Source organism: Triticum urartu, chromosome 4A (assembly GCF_056163025.1).
Source record: "Triticum urartu cultivar PI428250 chromosome 4A, HENAU_Tu73, whole genome shotgun sequence".
Classification (NCBI taxonomy): Eukaryota; Viridiplantae; Streptophyta; class Magnoliopsida; order Poales; family Poaceae; genus Triticum; species Triticum urartu.
In genome coordinates, this window is record NC_141876.1 from 599,516,977 (window position 1) to 599,537,951 (window position 20,975).

At 45.6% G+C, this 20,975-nt stretch overlaps 1 protein-coding gene and 1 pseudogene across 1 annotated transcript; one reads left to right on the top strand and one right to left on the bottom strand.

Moving 5' to 3' along the window:
* The first annotated feature begins 645 nt into the window (after window positions 1-645).
* LOC147977117 (uncharacterized) lies at window positions 646-4,206 on the top strand (annotated as a pseudogene).
* An 11,487-nt stretch (window positions 4,207-15,693) lies between these two features.
* LOC125553140 (uncharacterized) lies at window positions 15,694-20,891 on the bottom strand. Its single transcript, XM_048716925.2, has 2 exons — window positions 20,600-20,891; window positions 15,694-18,030 (listed from the first exon to the last, which is right to left on the bottom strand). The coding sequence occupies exon 2, from the start codon at window positions 18,000-18,002 to the stop codon at window positions 15,813-15,815; it is 2,190 nt and encodes a 729-aa protein (XP_048572882.2). The 5' UTR covers window positions 18,003-18,030; window positions 20,600-20,891; the 3' UTR covers window positions 15,694-15,812.
* Window positions 20,892-20,975: the final 84 nt, after the last annotated feature.

Here is a 20,975-nt window from a genome sequence, read left to right on the forward strand (position 1 = left end):
ATGTAGTAACAATGGTCACTGAGGATTTCTGCTAAATTAATCTAGCATGTCATAGTATTCCAAAATTCAAAATGGACCTAATAACTATAAAGGGATGAGTCTGACTTAGAAATAAAATATGGCATGACAAGATACAAGTAAGTTGCACGAGAACCCGCGTATGATAATTAATAACATAAACCACCCAACGTTTGTTAGTGTTTGGTAACAAACAACAATTTGGGCACCCATTGTAAAGTAAACCCTGTGTTGTATCTTTTTTTAGAACAAAGGCTCGAGAGAGAGCCCGGCTTTGAATTAACAAAGCCATCAACCGGCCAGGAGTTACATCGGACAACACCTTACAAGAGGAAAAAGAAAAAGACGGCAGATACATGGTGCTACTAGACAACTTGCAAACCTCAACAACACCAAACACTACAACATAATGAACAACAAAGCTTCGCTTGATGTCGATGATGTCCCCAACCGCAGAATGAGCACCATAGGTGGAGCGGAAGCACTAACAAGATGAGACCCATCATAGGCAGGGAGCATGCCCTCATATGCACCAGGAGTGGTGAGCTGCAACAACCTACCCAAAACCATCTCCGAAGAGGACCCCTGCCCCTCGTCCTGGCTCGAAGGACGCCGTTCCATCGGAAGATGGGGAAGCTCACCCTAGAGCCAGATGAGATGGCAGCCACGAACAACCTTGAGAGATACTCAGCCCCACCCCCAGCTGAGTCGAGCTCGCCTTGGAAGATCCTCGCCCACACACATAGAGCCACACACGAAGGGATGAAGCTATCAAGATCGAAGGTGCTGAGGAAGGAAGCGCAGAACGATAAAATCGGACCACGCGACCGTCGATCCCCCAATCCCCAAATCAGAACGCCCTTGCATCTCTCAAACCACCAGAGCGGCACCTCCAGGAAGGTGAGGGCGGAGAGCGCCACTGCCGCCCCATCCAAAAGGATGAGGTTTTCACCCGGGGCGAGAGGGGGGGGGGGGGAGAGGGGAACAGAACCTCGACGGAGCCTCCAGGGAGGGGCACGACAACAATTGATGTCGTCACCGTCGTTGCCGGCCCACACCGGCCAAGGATTTCTCCCGGACTGCCGCCACTCTCACACCCCAAGCGCACCAGATCCGGCGACTAGGGACCGCCAAGGACCAGCAACGCCGAGGTGGAAGGAGCTATGAGAGGGGGAGGGAAAGACCTGCAGATCTGGCGCCGTCCGGCCGGGGAAGACCGCACGCGAAGACCAGCCGTCAAACGACCGCCGCCACCACGCCGCTCGCGCGGCCGAGGGGGCAGAGCAGCACCCGCGACCACTGCTCGCCGGAGAGCCAGCCGTCGCCTCTCCTTCCGAGGCCGCCGCCTCGGCGTCCGTGGCTCTCCGCACGGAGGCGGAGCAGCAGATCCTCGCCGCCACCGTCCTCGTCGGCCGCACAGGCTTGCCCGGAGACCTACTCTGGTGGCGGCGAGGGGGGAGCTAGCAGGGGGCGGCGGCGCGCGCTAGGATTTCGTCGCCGCTCGAGTCACCCCGAGCGGAGCGACGCGGGGGAGGAGCTTCTGCCGTGCTGAAGATCCTCCTCTGGCTAGCGTACCTCATGGCCGACTCCACCGCTGCCTACACCCTCGGCCATCTCTCCATCAGCGGTTCGCTGCGTGAGCAAAAGCTTGCGGTATTCTGGGCGCCCTTCCTCCTGGTGCATCTTGGTAGCCAGGACACCATCACCGCCTACGCCCTTGAGGACAACAAGCTTTGGCCACGCCACCTGCTAAATCTCAGTGTCCAAGCCTTTGGGGTTGCTTATGTCCTCTATAAGCATATCGCCGAGATCCCCACCTTGTTGGGATTGGCTACCAGCTTGATGTTTGGCGTCGGTCTCAGCAAGTACGGGGAGAGGATATGGGCACTCAAGTGCGCCATCCTGGACAGCATCCGGAGCTCCATCAGAAAACCTCATGCTCTCCCTACTTACTCCGATGAGCTTCATCCCCGGGGGCCAAGAAGGGCAAAAGAGCGCGATGAAGAAGAGCTCCTTCTGTTTTCTCATGACATGCTCCCCCTTTGCAAGGGCGCTATGGCTGATTCTCCTGTGGCTTTGTTTAGGTTCCGTATTGCAACTGGTGTGATCTTGTCCAAATTTTATGTACGGAGTTGGGAATGGAAAACTACGCTCAGGGTGGTGGAGATGGAATTGTCCCTGATGTATGACATTATCTACACCAAGGCAGTGGTGATCCACACTTGGTATGGCTACCTGTTCCGTCTGGTTTCGCCCCTGGCCACTGTTGGTGCATCCGTACTATTTCAGTTAAGTGGCAATAAAATTGGTTACAGCAGACTTGATGTTGCCATCACTTACATCTTGTTGGTTGGTGCCTTCCTGTTGGATATGGCCTCAGTGTTCAGTACTTTGGGGTCGACCTGGACATGTAATTTCTTGTGGAGAAGAGGGTGGACCAAGCTTGGTAATGTCATTATGTCAAGGCTGCGGCAGGCAATAGAGGGTGGTCAGGCTCCATTGGGCAGTTTAACTTGCTGCATTTCTGCTCCCGTGACACAACAAAGCTAACCAGCAGAGTGACCAAGATGATAGGGCTCGAGGATTGGTGGAACAAAATTCACTACTCTGAGACCTTAGTGATTTCAGAGGATGTCAAGGAGTTGGTGTTCCAAAGTGTGTGGTAAGTTGTGAAGGAGATTCATGACCCCGGAGTAAAGGATGAGATTCAGTCCCCATGCTACGCGGGGGGCCATATGATGCCATGCGGCGAGATATACGATTTGAGCTTTCATCCCGAATCATTCGAAGATACTAACAGGAGGCGTATGCAATTATCCGAAGCTCTGGGCTTCGGTGCAGAACTCCAAGAAATTATCCTTACTTGGCATGTCTTTACAGATGTTTTCCTCTTGTGCAGCGGCACCCCCAAGAACAAGGATGCAGCATATGGGAAGGCGATACCTGGTCTCGAGCTACGCAGCCTATATGAAGCTGGAATACGTGTGCTTATGTTTTTGAACCCAGATTTACCCCTCCCCCAGAAAAAAAGAAGAGAGGGGAAGCTTGCCCACGTCCTGCAAGGAGATCTGGGCTGTAGGATAGATGGAAAGCCAGGCATCATTCTCCGGCGTGGAGTAAAATATGCCAATCTGCTTCTAGAGCTGGTAGATACACGGAATCCTGACAAGTCGGGCATCATATCTCGTCATGAAGGTATTGATCGTGCTGGCATGGAAAAACTGAAGGGGCGGTTGATGCCCAGATCTGGAATCCTCGTGCCAAGGTGGTGTGCTTGATATGACCAAAGCATTGGCGCTCATCCTGGATGCATGGGTGCGTCTGCTCATCTTTGCGTCTGTCCGATACAACAGAGACGCCCATGCCAGACAGATGAACTGTGGTGGTGAGCTCACCACTGTCGTCTGGCTCATGGAGCAACACGCTGCCATGTTTTTCAAGCCATCTGCAGAAGAGGAGCATATCCGTTCACCAGAAGATTCAGAAAATGAGGAAATTGAACTTGGAGACGGACCTCACATGGTCTAGGATGTATCCTGTTCGTCGGAAGATCCAGAGAGTGAGGAAATTCAACTCGGACAGCAATCTCGCATGTCATAGTTCATGAGAAAAATAATACAGTAGTAAAAAGTGCTGCTGCTTTAGTTTTGTCCAATAAATTATGGATTACTGTATCTCCTTTACATCTGTTCCTCTGCTAATATTGCCTGCCATCGGACAAATTTGTTTCTGTAGACAAATTTGAAGGATGTCATTAGTCCCGGCCATCCTGTGATCAGTTTGTAATCTTTCCCTCTGTTGTCTGCGATTAGCAATATGTGCTACTACGATTTTGTGGGAGGTGTCTGCATCCTCTATTGTGCGCAACAATTTGACAAGCTACAACTGATGTGAAGATTAATTCTGCAACAGCACGCTGCTACTGCTAAACCAGTAGAAGTAGTAGCATGCTGTTGATTACCACTTGCATATGTAGCTAGGTAGGTTTGTTAGTCATGTGATGCAGTCATGGAGTCATGGCATCCCTCATAAAGTAGTTTAATTTCTATATCTCCATTCCATCTTGGCATATATAGTTCCTCTACTGTATATGGGGAAAATATGATGTAGTGCTGAAGTTTCTAGTGTAAACTGTACTCTTGGAGAAACTTGTATTTATGATATGCTGTCATGCCTTTTACTCTTGGAGAAACTTGTATTTGGAAAATATGATGTAGTGCTGAAGTTTCCATCTTGGCATTTATGATATGCTGTCATGCCTTTTACTCTTGGAGAAACTTGTATTTATCGATGGTAATGTTGTTGAAGAAGAAATGTTGTTTTAGCCATGCTTGTTCGTCCTGGATTACTAACTAGATGTACGGCGACAAGAAATCTCGGGGGTCTTTCTTTTCTGAAGATATCTTTAACAGGATGTTAACATTTTTGTTACAAGTATGCACCATATGAGGTTTATGAGTTGTATCCTCCTTGCATTGGTAGGAAATTGTTAGTATCTCATTGCTTGTCATGTGCCCGTAACTGTGACCTATAGTTCTTTTTGCCGCCCTACTGGTAGGCCCTATGGTACCATGTTGAAGTTTATTCATGTGCGATGGAAGAAGGTATGCCTATAAACTGATGGAGGCTGTTGGATGAGAAAATGGTGTACTGCTGATACAAGCTATAAGCTCTTCAGACAGAAGGACATGTCTGAATGTTTGACTTGCGAGGCAACAACTTTACTGAATCTCTGAATGTTCCACTTGTTTCTGTACGAGTCTGTTGTTTTTTTAATCAGCTCATGTTTCACAAAGTATGTGATCATTCACTCGCACGAGAGACCATTTGTATTGTACTTGATTCTGCTTGATCACTTGCAAGTTAGATTGTGTTAACTGAACAAGAAATGAGGGAGGGATTGATGAGTATGGCAAAATGAAGTCATATCTGACCTCCCTGGATATTTGTTCCTAAATTTTTGTAAAATTGTAATATGAACCACTTTATACTTCATCATTTGTTTATCGAATTCCAAGTGACAAAAAAAAAACAAAGTCAGTCAAGAGAAAGAAAGGAGAATAAAGAGAAAAAGCCCTGTACAAGGGACTACTACCCCCTGAAGGCCTGATCTGAAGTTTGAAGATCAGTTTTAATTTGTCCAATGACACCACCTAATCAACAGTGCAGGCCTGGGTTTTTGAATATTCTTCGTTCCTTTCCTTCCATAGATGCCAGGCCACCAGCAATGGCTAGCAGGTAAGATTATACTTTTCAAAGACATTCCGTCGAGATCTTCATCCATGTGTATTCCACCTATGTTGCTATAGATGTCGCAATTTTGTAAAACCGTGATATGAAGTATACTTCATCAATGTTTATTTATTTTTATCGATCGAGTTCTAGATTACAATACAAATTGAAACTATGTTAAGTTGAGGAGATCAAAGAAGAGATCTAACGGCTCCACTTCACATTCCAGCTAGGGCTGGACACGAGCCGAGCCGAGCCGAGCTTGATCCGAGTCTGGCTTTGGCTTGCTCTGGAGCGGCTCGGCTCGCTCAGCCAACGAGCCTACTTCAACCGGCTCGGCTCGCTTTGGCTATGGCTCGGCTCAGACCGAGGCGGCTCGTAAGCCAGTTTTTCCCAGAACAATTTAATAGTACAGACCTCTGTATATAGTGCATATACTTGATTTTTTGCGGCAATTAAACCTATATTTTGGAAAACAAACAGTTTATACTACTAAAAATGAACAATCCAGCAGTCTATTGCTTTAAGAAATGGTCATAGTAATGAAAAATAATGTTCTTATATGAATTCTTCTACAAAAATTGTAACAATGGAACACATATGAGAGAAAGAATTGGCAGCATTTCTATTGAATTTTGGACAACACTTCAATTGAACTTTACACAGGAAAACATCAAATATTGACACCCAAACAAGGAGATTTTGCATAGCATAACACTTACCACTTTGACATAAAACTGAGAAAATATTGACAGCCAAACAATGACTAGTGAAAACCACATAATACAAAGTTCATAGTTCACAAATATACGATATGGTTTGGTTGCTAGTCCACAAATCGGTTGTCAGACTAATGAAGTCCACATCCTTTAAGGCAACTTGAAGCAACTCCCTTTCTTTCTTGAAAACCCTCATGCATTCAGCTCTTATTGCCTTCCTTCCAATGGGTTGATAGTTTGGATTCAAGCACTTCATGAGAATGTTGAACCATTTATGTTCAACCATTCTAAATGAGTACTCATGGACACAAATCATCTTTGCCATGACCTCCTTGATGAGGTCCTTATCATACTCAATGCACTGGACTGCTGGACCACTTGTTGTTGCATTGGTTTTTCTAAAAAATAGAGTAGCTTGGATGAGATCCCTATTAACCTTGTCCTTGTAATTCTTGCATGTGTCCATATGTCTTCCATGGATGAGGTGCTTCCACCTTGGACATATGCATATTGATTGTCACAATAATTACATTGTGCCTTCAACTCCATCAAACCTTCTTTTGATGGCACCTTTACCTTATTAAAGAAGGTCCAAACCGCCGACCTCGACCTCGAAGGAGCTTGACCTCTTCGCTTCTTGGCACTCTTTCGTTGCACTTTTTTTGCTTCATCCTCACACGAATTAAGAAGTACGGTTTCTTACTCTTGAGGCGTATGACCAAGGCCTAGACCATCCTCGAACATGTCATCACCTTCGAAGGCTTCTTCTTCACTATCCACAAACCCATCTGAATTTGATTTGTCACCAACCCCAGGCGGCACCTCAAACAAAGTATCTTGCTCTTCCTCGTCCTCCTCCTCATCCTCTTCCACCTCTTCATGATCCTCCTCCGCTTGCTTATCATTCTCCATTGCCTAGCACACAAAAACAACACGCATGAGCTTGGACACACATATATTTGACTTATGGATAGCAAAAACAGCACGCATGAGCTTGGACACACATATATTTGACTTTTGGATAGCAAAAACAGCAACACACATGAGCTTGCACAAACATATATTTAACATTTGGATACCAAAAAGAGCACACACATGAGCTTGGACAAACATATATTTGACATTTGGATATCAAAAACAGCACACACATGAGCTTGCACAAACATATATTTGACATTTGGGTACCAAAAACAGCATATATGAGCTTGGGCACACATAAATTTGACTTTCAAAAAGCAAAAACAGCACATACACAAGCTTGCATAAATATATATTTTGCACGTACATACCTGCAAAGATGTGGCCTCCCTCTCATAGTAGTTTGCGGAGCCGGAGGCAACGGCGATTCCGACACGCACGCCAGCGCCGGTGGGGTCAGGGAGACGTCGAGGCGGAGGTTTCTTTTCTACCTTATACAACAACTCAACGATTGGGACATTGCTGGAATCATTTGTCAGCTTCCTCGGCAGCCGTGTAGTAGTTGCTGCATTGCCCTTCCCATTCCCCTTCTGTATCCCCGAGACCGGCAACTTTCTCTTCATAATGGAGTCCAACGTCCTCTCTTTCTCCTTCTCCCTTCCCACTCGCCTTCCCCTTTTGCTTGTCCATTGTTGCGACGATAGGCGTCTGCACACATCAGCAAACAACAAACGGTCAATCATCAACAACAGTAATCTAATTAGACATGGAGTCTATGTAATTTTCTAGCAAGTAGATTTTTTTTCAAGCTGCTATGCTACAACAAGTAGATCATCAACAACAGAAAACTAATTACACATGGAATCAATGAAAATTTTGATCTATCCATCCATTCTGCACTACAAGTCCATCCATACATCCGTTGCTGCTACATCTAGCCGGACAGACTACAATACATCCATCCATGATCCACCCATCTAGCCCTACATCTACCTGACTACGTCCATCGATCCATCCATCCATCCATCCACCAGATGTGTACTAGTGCAGACACCTACGGCTAGGGTTTGGGAAGTTCGAACTACATGACTACATCCATCGATCCATCCATCCATTGATCCATCACATGCGTACTAAGTTCAAAAAGAGCTGCTGCTAGGGATTGGGATTTGGGAAGGAAGGAAGTACCTGCTCCGGCTCGTCACGTTCCGCGAGAAACCAGGGGAGGCGCGTCCGTCTACGTCCGGTGTGGTGAGGAACGGTCGCGCCGCCCGTCGCCGTCGGTGCCGAATTGGTGAGGAAGCGCGGCGTCGCTCGTCGCCATCGATCCAGATTTGCGGCGTGGCGAGAGAGAGGCGAGGCGGCGCAGAGCAGAGAAAGTGAGAGACGAGAGACTGGCTGTGGTTGCTCGTGCCCTAATGCGCTAGCTATTGTGATCGATGATGGAATTGGGCTGCGCCGCAAGCGAGCCACCGAGCTGGACCGGCCGAAACTCGGCTCGGCTCGGTCGCAAAACGGGCCTGTTTTCAGACCTCGGCCCGCTCGATAATCCTATCGAGCCTAGCTGTAACGGGCCGAGCTGGAGCGAGCTTCGGGCTGAGCCGAAAAGCTCGCTCGTACGTCCAGTCCTAATTCCAGCACATACAATGCAAGTGAAAGAAACAGCAGAGGGAGGCATCAAAACTGTCTTCACCTCAGCACAGCAAAGAAGATTCGACTGTCTAGCTGGCATGTCTTGTTGCTGATAGATTTATAATCCCGTAGGATCTACTTAACAGATCATAAGCCAGACATTAGATCACCAATGGCACAGATCAGAGAGGGGTTGAGTTCTTACCACCAATGGAAGCAGCCATTGGTGTCGACGGTGCGAAGTCCCGTGCCTGCTCGATGCAGGCTTGATGCAGGCTCGGTGAAGATGCTCGCTGCAGGTAGCGGCGTCCCTCGGGGCGCCACCGGCACTGCCCTGGGACAGGGGCAGAGCTTGGAGATGATCTTCCCGTCGTGCAGCGCTCCCCCAGATCGGTTAGGGTTTAGGGATGTGGGGAGCAGGAGTAAACCGTACAAGAACTAGTCTGACGTTGGTGCCGGCTGCTCCCCCATCTGTTTATATGTGCGCTGGCGACAGGGGACCAAAACCATAGTTGGTTAGGGTGCCCCCGATCAGGGCGCGTGAGTTGGGGTTAAGGGGAACGATCGTTGGTTCGTACCCCTCTCCCTCACGTTAAGTTATCTTCTGTTTTATATCTTTTTCGTTTTGGCCCATTGGGCCTTTAGATCAATACCAACATTCTCCCCCTTGATCGTTAGGCTCAATAACTTTTGTCCATTCTCCATAGGAATAATATACCAGAGTAAGGTGTTACAACAGCCGATGAAAAGCCATTGAACCTCAATACTCATAGCACACATCCTATTTCGAAAAGGAAGCATTTTACTTATTGGGAGTGGTTTATATTAGCGGTCCCATAATTCCAGAATCAAGAGGCTTCCAATAATCCCATGCCGGCTACATGCTCACGAAATATATTGGGTGGTAAGCCTTTAGTAAGCGGATCCGCAAGCATACGTGTCGTACTGATATGCTTAACATTAATAGTTTGATCTTGGATTCTATGTTGAACAACATGGTACTTTAGGTCAATGTGCCTGGCAGCAGCACTTGACTTGTTGTTATTCGCATAGAAAACTGCGGGTTCATTATCGCAGTACAATGTCAGTGGTTTGGAAATGCTGTCAACCACTTTAAGTCCGGGAAGGAAATTCTTTAGGAATACAGCCTGCCCGGTGGCCTCAAAACATGCTAGATATTCTGCCATCATCGTAGATGAGGCAACTATCTTTTGCTTGGAGCTTTTCCACGATATGGCTCCTCCAGCGAGTGTGAATATATAACCTGACGTGGATTTCATACTATCCACACACCCGGCAAGATCAGAGTCTGAATAACCAATAACTTCCAGGTTATCGGACTTTCTATATGTAAGCATGAAATTTTTAGTACCTTGCATATAACGCAAGACTTTCTTTGCGGCCTTCCAGTGGTCCGGTCCTGGATTAGATTGAAATCTGCCAAGCATCCCGGTTACAAAAGCTAAGTCAGGGCGTGTACATACTTGAGCATACATGATGCTTCCGACAGCTGAAGCATAAGGAATCGACTTCATCTGATCAGTTTCATTTTGGTTCCTCGGACATTGGAATGTCCCAAACTTATCGCCCTTAACTATGGGGGCAGGTGAGGAAGAGCACTTATGCATATTGAATTTCTTTAGTACTCTCTCAAAGTATGCCTTTTGCAATAGTCCTAATGTTCCTTTGGACCTATCTCGATGAATCTCGATGCCAAGGACATACGAGGCTTCACCGAGATCCTTCATGTCAAATTTTGAGGACAGAAATCTCTTGGTCTCATGCAGCATATCTTTATCACTGCAAGCCAATAGAATATCATCCACATATAGGACTAAAATTGTGAACCTACTGCCTTTAAATTTAACATATATGCAGTTGTCCACTTCATTCTCTTTAAAACCAAAAGTTCTAATAATCTCGTCGAACTTTAGGTACCACTGCCTTGAAGCTTGTCTCAAGCCATATATGGATTTCTTTAAACGACATGCCATGTGTTCTTTTCCTTCCACGACAAAACCTTCAGGTTGAGTCATGTAAACTTCTTCTTTTAAGTCACCATTCAAAAATGCTGTCTTGACATCCATTTGATGCAGCTCCAAATCATAATGAGCTACAAGTGCCATGACAATTCTGAAAGAATCTTTGGATGACACAGGCGAGAAGGTCTCCTTATAATCGATTCCTTCTCTCTGTGTAAAACCTTTTGCTACAAGTCTCGCTTTGAACCTTTCGACGTTCCAATTGGAATCATATTTGGTTTTGTAGACCCACTTGCAGCCTACCCTTTTGGCTCCATCAGGAACTTCTACTAAGTCCCAAACATCATTCGAGCTCATAGATTTCAATTCGTCTTCCATGGCTACCAACCATTTGGACGAGTCTTCACTTTTAGTGGCTTCTTTATATGAGGTCGGATCTTGTGCCTTCCCTATGTCATTTTCATCCTCACACATGAAAGTGACATAATCACTAGAGATGGCCTTTTTCTTTTCCCGTTGTGATCTTCTCATAGGCTCATTAGTATGTGCATTTTCTCTTGCCCGAGAAGGCTGAGGATTAACATTGGGTTGAGGATCATCATTTGGCTGAGGATCCTCATCATGCTGAGGATCTTCATTATGCTGAGGCTCCTCGTCGGATTGAGGATCCACTTCAGGTTCAGGATCACCAGTAGGTGTCTCGTGCATATTAGGCATAGGGATAAAGTTCTGTTGGATAGTCGGGAATGGCACGTACACCCGCTTCTCCTCAAGATCAATCGCCCTAACCTCAGTGACTTCATTATCCTCAAAAAACACCGCTTGCCTAGTTTCCACAAACTTGGTGGCATGACCTGGGCAATAAAAGCGATATCCTTTTCCTCTATGAGGATACCCAATGAAAAAACAACTGACTGTCTTTGGGTCCAATTTCTTAATATGTGGATTGAATACTTTAGCTTCAGCCGGGCAGCCCCACACTCGTAAGTAATTCAAGCTCGGTTTCTTTCCCGCCCACATCTCGTAAGGTGTGCTCGGTGCTGACTTAGTTGGAGCAAGATTTAGGATGTGTGCAGCTGTTTTCAATGCCTCTATCCAAAGGCTTACTGGTAAGTTCGCATGACTAAGCATGCTACGTACCATATCCATAAGAGTGCGATTGTGACGCTCAGCTACGCCATTTTGCTGAGGTTCACCAGGCATTGAGTATTGGGCAATTATTCCATTTTCAGCAAGATATTTTGCGAACGGTCCTAGAATTTGCCCATAAGGAGCATGCCTACCATAATATTCTCCCCCGCGATCAGACCGTACTACTTTGATCTTTAGGTTGAGTTGATTTTCAACCTCGGCTTTATAAATCTTAAATTTGTCCAAAGCTTCGGATCGATCACGTATGGGGTAAATGTAGCCATAGCGAGAGAAATCGTCTGTGAAGGTAATGAAGGAATCAAAACCATCCATAGACTTTACGTTAAAAGGTCCGCATATGTCAGTATGAATAAGTTCAAGGACCGATGTGGCTCTTACTGCTCCTTTCTTAATTGTTTTCACATATTTTCCCTTAATACAGTCAATACAATTGCCTGCATCAGAGAAATCTAGCGGATGAAGTATTTCTTCTTTAATCAATCGTTCCATTCTCCCCCTCGAAATGTGGCCCAAGCGACGATGCCACAATTTCGAAGAAGGATTGATACTTCTCCCATTCTTTTTATGATTGCATTCATTCATATTCATCTCGCAGAGATTCACACACATAGGATAACCGGAAAGATTTAACATATAAAGTTTGCCTCGTCGGACGGCGAGACCAACATCCTTATTACAATACTTTAAAAAACATTGTTTCTCCCCGAAGGTACAATGAAATCCAAAATCGTCTAAACATGAAACTGAAATCAAATTCCTACTCAAAGTAGGCACATAAAGAACGTCCTTGAGCTGAAGTAGGAAACCAGTGTGCAACTTCAAGGTGAGGGAGCCCACGGCTTCAACTTCAGCCTCCTTCCCATTCGTGACATTAAGTCTTCTTGTACCCCTTGGGGTGTGGCTTATATGGAATCCCTGCAAAGAATTCGCGACATGAACAGTCGCACCTGAGTCAATCCACCATGTAGATTCAGAAAAATCAACATATAGAGATTCATCTACAAGAGTGATCTCATCCTTACCCTTTTTGTTCAGCCACTTGAGAAAACCTGGACAGTCCGCCTTGAAATGATTTGGCTGCTTGCAAAAATTGCAAAGTCTTTCTCCAGCAGCATTTGTAAGATTAACTGAAGTGGCCGCTGAAGGTGCGGGACGTGAACAACTTGCCTCGTTGCATTGCTTAGGCTTTGGAGGATTCTTTTTGGAATACTGCTTTTTGTTGGGCACATTATTGTTATGAGCATGGTTCTCATGTGCTTCCTCTTTGCAGAGTTAACATGGAGAGCTTGATCTTTCTGCTCACTCTTCATTCTCTCTTCCTCTTGAACGCAATGTGCAATGAGTTCAGATAGTTTCCATTTGGTTTCAAGAGAGTTATAGTTTATCTTGAATGGATTGAATTGTGAGGGTAGTGACCTAAAAACTAGGAGCACAAGAAGCTCTTCGTTCAAGTCACACTTCATGGTTTTAAGCTTTGCCGCGGCATTGCTCATGCTTAAGATGTGCTCCCTCACATTTCCATGCCCGTCATATTTTGCAAGCAGCTTGTGCAAAAGCTCATCTGCATACACTTTCTCTGAGCCCTTAAATTGTTCTTCCACCGATTTCAAATATTCGGCGGCACTTTCATTGGCAGGAATAGCCCCTTTGATCTCGGTCGAGATGGAGAAGTTCATAATTAGGAGTGCCATTCTGTTTGACCTCTCCCACTTCTCAACTTTAGCATCATAGTCTTTCTTAAGCTCAGCATACCCAGTGGCACCCTTTGCAGGTTCCACTGGTTTACTTTCCCTCAGTGCGAGGTCAACCTCATGCGATCCGAGGTGCAAAAGCAACGAGTCCTTCCATGATTGGAAGTTATTCCCAGTAAGTGGCTCGATCTCGAGGCCACGAGAACCGGAAGCTGTCATGATTTCAAAGTATCGTAAGTAAAGGAAAAGAACATCATAATTAAAATTGCACAAAAAATTAACGTATGTTGGTTTGATCAATTTTCATGCAAAAAAAATTAACTCCAAATTATATCACGGTTGGGCAGAAAATAATAAGGAATTAACGGAGTGATTCAAAAATGTAAAACAACGTTGGTCTGTATTACAAAAATGATCACATTAATCTCATGTGTAATATCAATTTTCCAACATTAATAATTCTCCATTTATTGATATTACCATGGGATGAACATAAATGTGCCATAAAATGACACAAACATTAATTTATAAAAGTTTTCTAAATAAAATTTCTCGTTGGTTCCATTTCATTCAGAAAACTAAACCATAATTTCAAAATCATTTTTCTGGCAATTTTCTATTTATAACAGTGCAAGAACATTTTGAGAATAATCATAATACGGAAATACACTGAATAAATAGAAAACGCACAGAAACTTCAATTTTAGCCCAAAACCCACGGCAGCTCTTTAAATCCTAGCCCAGTAAACACCTTTTCTGTGGGCTAAGACAACTCGGGCCGAAGCCCAGCCGCAAAAACGGCCCGTATAATGCCTGAAGGCCTGCCCTGAGCCACCCGTCGCTCTCGGCCGTCCGATCGGGCCGATGGCCGCGATCATCCCGCACGGAGCAAAACGAGCGAGGGTCAAACCCTAGCCCTCATTTCCCCATCTCCTCCCGATTTCCTCGCTCACTCCAGACGAGCGGCGACCGCGCGGCGGCTCGAGGCTCGCCAGCCATGGCGGCGCGGTGGCTGCCCTCGCCAGAGCAGCGTGCGACGGACCGAGTTCTGCGCGCTCCTCCGGCGAGCATAGCTCCAGCGTCGCGCGCACGGCGACTTGTGCGGCGGAAGGGAGGTCATTTCGCCGGCTGCTGCCGGCGCAGGCGTTCGACGGCGACGGCGGCGTGCAAGGCATGGAGGCCAGGCGACGCGCGCGTGCGTGAGCGCAGCAGCGGCGGCTGCTGCTTCATTCCGCTCGCCGTCCTGAGGGGCGGCGGCGTCCCGGCCATGGCGTGCGCGCACGGCGGCGGCCGTGCGGACCCCGAAGGCCGGCATCATCTTGGTGAGCCCCAAAACCTCTTCTTGTGTTGAACTTCATTCATTTTGGGCTCTGATTTGGGATTTAACTTTTCTAGGGTTTCGGTTAGGGGATTTCTAGAGTTGGGTTCGACTGAATTGGCAAAAGTAGCTTCTTTAATCTTGCCAATTGATCTTTCTCAGGAACTAAACAGTGCTAATTAACAATCTAGATGCAGAAACGTGGCAAAACAAACTAGCAGAACATCATTTATCATAATCATTGTATAATTAGCACTAACCCATAGCCAATTAGACTTTGACCGAAACACATAACCCTAGAGATCAAACATCGACTTGAACAGAGGGCAATCTGAACTTTATTCATGAACCATTAGACTTAAACCTTAATCATCAGTACGTAATCAGGATCATCAAACTTAAGCAGATCATCTTAGGGATCTAATCTAGGCTTAACCATGCTCAAGATACCATTGATAGATTTATAATCCCGTAGGATCTACTTAACAGATCATAAGCCAGGCATTAGATCACCAATGGCACAGATCAGAGAGGGGTTGAGTTCTTACCACCAATGGAAGCAGCCATTGGTGTCGACGGTGCGAAGTCCCGTGCCTGCTGAAGTCCCGTGCCTGCTCGATGCAGGCTTGATGCAGCCTCGGTGAAGATGCTCGCTGCAGGTAGCGGCGTCCCTCGGGGTGCCACCGGCACTGCCCTGGGACAGGGGCAGAGCTTGGAGATGATCTTCCCGTCGTGCAGCGCTCCCCCAGATCGGTTAGGGTTTAGGGATGTGGGGAGCAAGAGTAAACCGTACGAGAACTAGTCTGACGTTGGTGCCGGCTGCTCCCCCATCTGTTTATATGTGCGCTGGCGACAGGGGACCAAAACCATAGTTGGTTAGGGTGCCCCCGATCAGGGCGCGTGAGTTGGGGTCAAGGGGAACGATCGTTGGTTCATACCCCTCTCCCTCACGTTAAGTTATCTTCTGTTTTATTTCTTTTTCGTTTTGGCCCATTGGGCCTTTAGATCAATACCAACAGTTGCAACTTCCTTCTGTTAGTATTACATCGCCGCTCGTACTGTTAAACGATAACACACTATGCAGTAGCCACTGGTAGGTACACAGAATTTGCTGCTAAAATACAATATCTCTATATATACATTAATTACATTACTGTTCCGTGTCACCATTGGAACCGGCCTTGAGACGGCATATATCACTGCATCGGTACCATTGGAACCGACCTTCAGACCGATATCGCTCGTAGCCGGCCGCGGTGGGTGGGTTGAAAAACACGCTGGCGTGTTCCTCCATGAGCCAGACCACGGTCGTGAGCTCGCCTCCACGGTTGATCTGTCTCGCATGGGCATCGCCGCTGGATCGTACGGAAGCCAAGACGAGTAGACGCACCCATGTATCCAGGATAAGCGCCAACGCTTTGGCCATATCAAACACAACACCAACTCTGCATGAGGATTCCAGGTCTGGCATTAGGTGCTTCAGTTTACCCATGGCGACATGGTCAATATCTTCATACGACGATATGACACCGGAGTTGTCGTGATTGCTTGTATCTACCAAATCCATCAGTAGCTTGGCGTATAAAGTTCCGTGCGAGATAATGACGCTCGCCTTCCCAAGATCCTCATGTTTACTGTTTTGCAGGATGCTGGCAAGATTCTTCTCTTTTATTGCATAAGTATTGGTACGCCATATTTCCTCGAGAGCATCTCGGGTTGCTTCATACAGGCTTCGTAGCTCGATACCAGGTATGGTATCAGGGCGCACAACGATGAGGAACACCATATAATCTGACAACGCCTTGACCGCCTTTAGATATGCAAATAATGATGCATCCTTAGGGGCAACGCTGCACAAGATGAAAACATTTGTAAAGACGTGCCATGTAAGGACCACCTCTTGGAGTTCATCGCTCAAGCTGAGAGCATCATCAAATTTCTTACGCCTCCTGGCAGTGTCATCGTATAATTCAGGGCGAAAGCCCAGCCGTTCGGAAATCGTTGGCATCATTGCCTTGGGCTCCTCCACACCAATCTTGCACTGAGTCTCATCTTCTGCTCTTGGATGCTGAATCTTCTTCACTAGTTGCCATACATGCTTGAACACCAACTCCTCGACATCCTCTGAGATCACTAGGGTCTTAGAATAATGCCTTTTGTTCCATAGATCCTCGAGTCTCACCATCTTGGACACTCTAATGCTTAGCTTGCTCTTGTCACGAGAGCAGAAATGCATCAAGTTAAACTGCCCAATGGAGCCTGACCACCCTCTATTTCCTGTAGCAGCCTTGACATACCGACGGAGAGACATGATGACACAACCAAGCCTCCTCCAATTTCTAGTCCAAAAGAAACCACATGTCCAGGTCGACACCAAAGCACTCAACATTGACGACATGTCTAGGAGGAAGGCACCTACCAACAAGATGTAAGTGATAGCAACATCGATTCTGCTGCAACCGTCTTTATCACCACTTACTTGAAACAATAGAAATGCCGCAACGGTCCCAAACGGCAAGAAGACACGGATGCAGTAGCCATACCAGCTGTGGATGATTGCAGCCTTGGTGTAGAGGATGTCATACATGAGGGAGAGCTCCATCTCCACCACCTTAAAGGTGGCCTTCCAGTTCCAGTTCCAGCACCAGCTCAAGTTGGAAGGAGAATTATGTGGATGAGAAATTAAAACCACAGGAAAATTAATAATCCCACCCTTGCAAAGAGGGAGCATGGCTTGGGCAAACAACAAAAGCTCTTCTTCGTCCCGCTCTTCTGCGCTCGCTCCCGAGGGCGGCGGAAGATCACCGTAGTAAGTAGGGAGAAGCCCACACTTCTTGATAGAGCTTCGGATGTCGTCCATGGTGGCGCACTTTAGAGCCCATATTCTCTCCCCATACTTGATGAGACCAATGACAAACATCAAGCAAGTAGCCAATCCCAATGAGGTGGAGATATGTCCAATATGCTTGTATAGGATATAAGCAACCCCAAAGGCTTGGACGCCAAGATTTAGTAGGTGGCGCGGCCAAAGCTGGTTGTCCTCGAGGGCGTAGGCGGTGATGGTGTCTTGGCTACCAAGATGCACGACCAGGAATGGCGCCCAGAACACCACCAGCTCGTGCTCGTGCAATATGCCATTGATGGAAAGATGCCCGAGTGTGTAGATAGCAGTCGAATCGGCCATGAGGTACACCAGCCAAAGGAGGAACCTCAGCAAGGGGGAAGATCCACATCGACGGGTCCTAGCGAAGACAAAGAGGAAGATCTGCAGTGCAAAGCTAAGCAGGACGAGGATTTGTGTTGCCCACTCATTCCAGATGTAAATCGGCCCTCTGGCCATTGCTCCACCGGAAGTTAACTTTGTGCAGCTATAAGAACAAGATAAAAAGAAGTGTCATTAGCAACTAGACAATGTGTTTTCGACACCCATAACATGCAAGAAATGTGCATGCATGACGAGTAAATAGGACAACTTACATTAGACAGGCCGCTTAGGGCATGTGCAATGGTTCTATTTAGAAATGACACGTAGGATAAATGATGAGGTGAAGGAGAGAAAAATCATAAGAAAAGGCTTGTCTTCTCTTATTTAAGAGAAGGCGAGAGATGATCTCTTAGCACAATATGTCTCAGCACATTTTTAGGAATAGCTAGTTATTGGAGATAAGGCTAAGAGATGACCCATTGTAGACATATTTTTTTGTCATCTCTAAATTACATGCAAGATTTGAAATAAGACTATCTTATCAACCATTATACATGACATTATGTAGTTTAAAACTTTACACCGCACGCACCATCAGCCACAGGATAAATTCTGGTCAAAGTAGAGAGTAGAGGGGGATTAGCTTGAGCTGCAACTTGTATCCACTTTTGCGCTGCAACTTTAAATTATCCCGAACTGTAAGGCTAGTCATAGTGGGAGTAACTTAGGTAGTAAGATAACGCACTTCAAGAATTTTTTGCTCATGTGGCACATAGTTAATGAGGAGAGAGGTGTTTAGAGTAACATAATATGTTACTGTAACATAGCGCTTTCCGAAAAAGTATGAGTCTATAAGGTAATAAATGTAGTCATCTATGACACTACTATTATGTTAATTTGCATTATGGAGGTAGTAACTTAGACTAGTGTCATATGCATGACACTAGTATAAATTACAAGGCTGGTCATAGTGGGAGTAACTTAGCAAGTAACATAGCGCATTCCAAGACAAGTTTGCTTATGTGGCATCTAGTTAATGAGGAGAGATGTGTTTGGAGTAACATAATATGTTATTGTAACATAACGCAAACCAAAGCAAAATGAGTCTATAATGTAATAAATGCAATCATCTATGATACTACTTGTATATTACTTTGCACTATGAAGGTAGTAACAAAGACTAGTGTCATATGCATGACACTAGTCTAAGTTACTCCCACTATGAACAGCCTAATAACTCGTATGCTTTAAAATTTATCCCGGTCTGTAATACCTCGTATGCTTGCGACTTCTGTTTGCTTTATTAATTTATAAAGCAGGGCGTGGCCAATACTAGTACTGAAATAAAGTACTGCCACTACACCAAACTCTCAAAACTCAATACAATAGTTACTGCTAGTGCGTAGTGCTAGAGCAATATACACCATCAGAATAAGGCCGGTACATTTTTATAAGGCCCGTACATATTTCTAGATTACCAATTCAAACAATAAAAGGCAAGTTAAATGTCATATAATATATGTCAATAGAAACTTCTTTCAATGGACGATTCTCTTCAGCCGACTGATTTGTTGCCTCTCGTTTGCCACCTCGCTCGTACGACACATGTCCACGTGACGTGAGCCCCTAACTCACTTTTTTTTCTAGCGGAGTCTCCATTACAATTCTTTCTGCAACATCACCAATGTTTTTTTGCGAAGGGCAACATCACCAATGTTGCAGAAGTATCTCCCTAACAACAGTTATGTTGCAAAAAAGGTGAAGACAAAAAAAATCTGCAACAAGACCTCAGTTGGAAAAAGTTTCTACAACAAGACCTATGTTGCAATAAAAAAATGTAACAAGAACTGTGTTGCAATGGTAGAGGGCACCTCGGGTGCTTGATGCGTCAGATCCGAGAGCTCATGAGCCGGCCGATCTTTTAAATAGATCAGCCAGCGAAAACGTAGCACACCCTATTTTTCTTGTGGTTATAACCCATGCATATTTCGTTAATTCAATTTTACAATATAAGTACTCCCTCCCTTTCGGTTTAGAGAGCCCAATTCCAAAATCTCCCCAACCGAGACAAATGATGCGTGGTGGAATCAATTTCATAGCTTGCAAAAGTAATTAATTAATGCAGTTGGTATCCTCAAATTGTGTTTACCAATATATTAATTGCCATGGATGAATGTGTGACCACTAAATGACCCTAGAACTTTTACATGCATTGATGAATTTTCTTGTAATTATTACATTGAACAATTTGATGTGCCTCTAAATCAGAACAGGTGATGAAGAGCAATGAAAATGGGACTTACAAAATGAATTTTTTTTTGACATAATAAGCCCTCTAAACCGAAAGGGAGGCAGCACGTGTAGGTTGGTTTTATAAACAGCAATAGAGAGAGTATTGAATGTGGAAGTGAACTGACGGTGTTGTAATTAAGAATTTAAGATACTATTTGACCAAGAATACATATTGAATGGGGGTGTTGATTTGCTCAGCAAGATCAATCCTTCAAAAAACACCTTTTTCTTATAGAAAGAAAAGCGGTAGTACGCCAGTAAGCAAGATACTCTCTTCATTCATTATTATAAAGATGTTTTGGATATTTTAACGGGGACTACATATAGACTAAAATGAGTGAACAAACACACAGAAACACGTCTATACACATTCGTTTTAGCTAGAAGAAGGTTAGAACACCACTATAATAAGCAACGGAGGGAGTAGGAAGCAAACACACCTTTTCAAGGCTTGGCGTGAGTTGAGACCGGCCGCCGATGCTAAGAAAATCGCTCAAGCCTTGGAAGTAGCAGGGGGAGGATTAGACTGATTACCAAATCGATGGAAATGCGTCCGCTACCGAATGAGCTGAGCTTGCCCTGGTACTACGTTGTGTTCGAAGAAAGATTCGGACGAGCTCGGGGAGATGGCAATTGCCGGGTGGTTGGATCGCACTACACAGTATAGTAGTATAGTACTGGATGCAAAGAGTCGTCCTTGAGGAATCCAATCCAACCCATTTTCCTTTGCTTTTTCGGGTGATGCAAAGGACGATGGCTACGGCAGGAAAAGAAACAATGCTCGTTGCGTCTTGCGTCCGGCAGGAATCAATCCCT

Excerpts from the sequence above, each read along its gene's own strand:
- LOC125553140 (XM_048716925.2), bottom strand. The coding sequence starts at position 18,002 with ATGGCCAGAGGGCCGATTTACATCTGGAATGAGTGGGCAACACAAATC.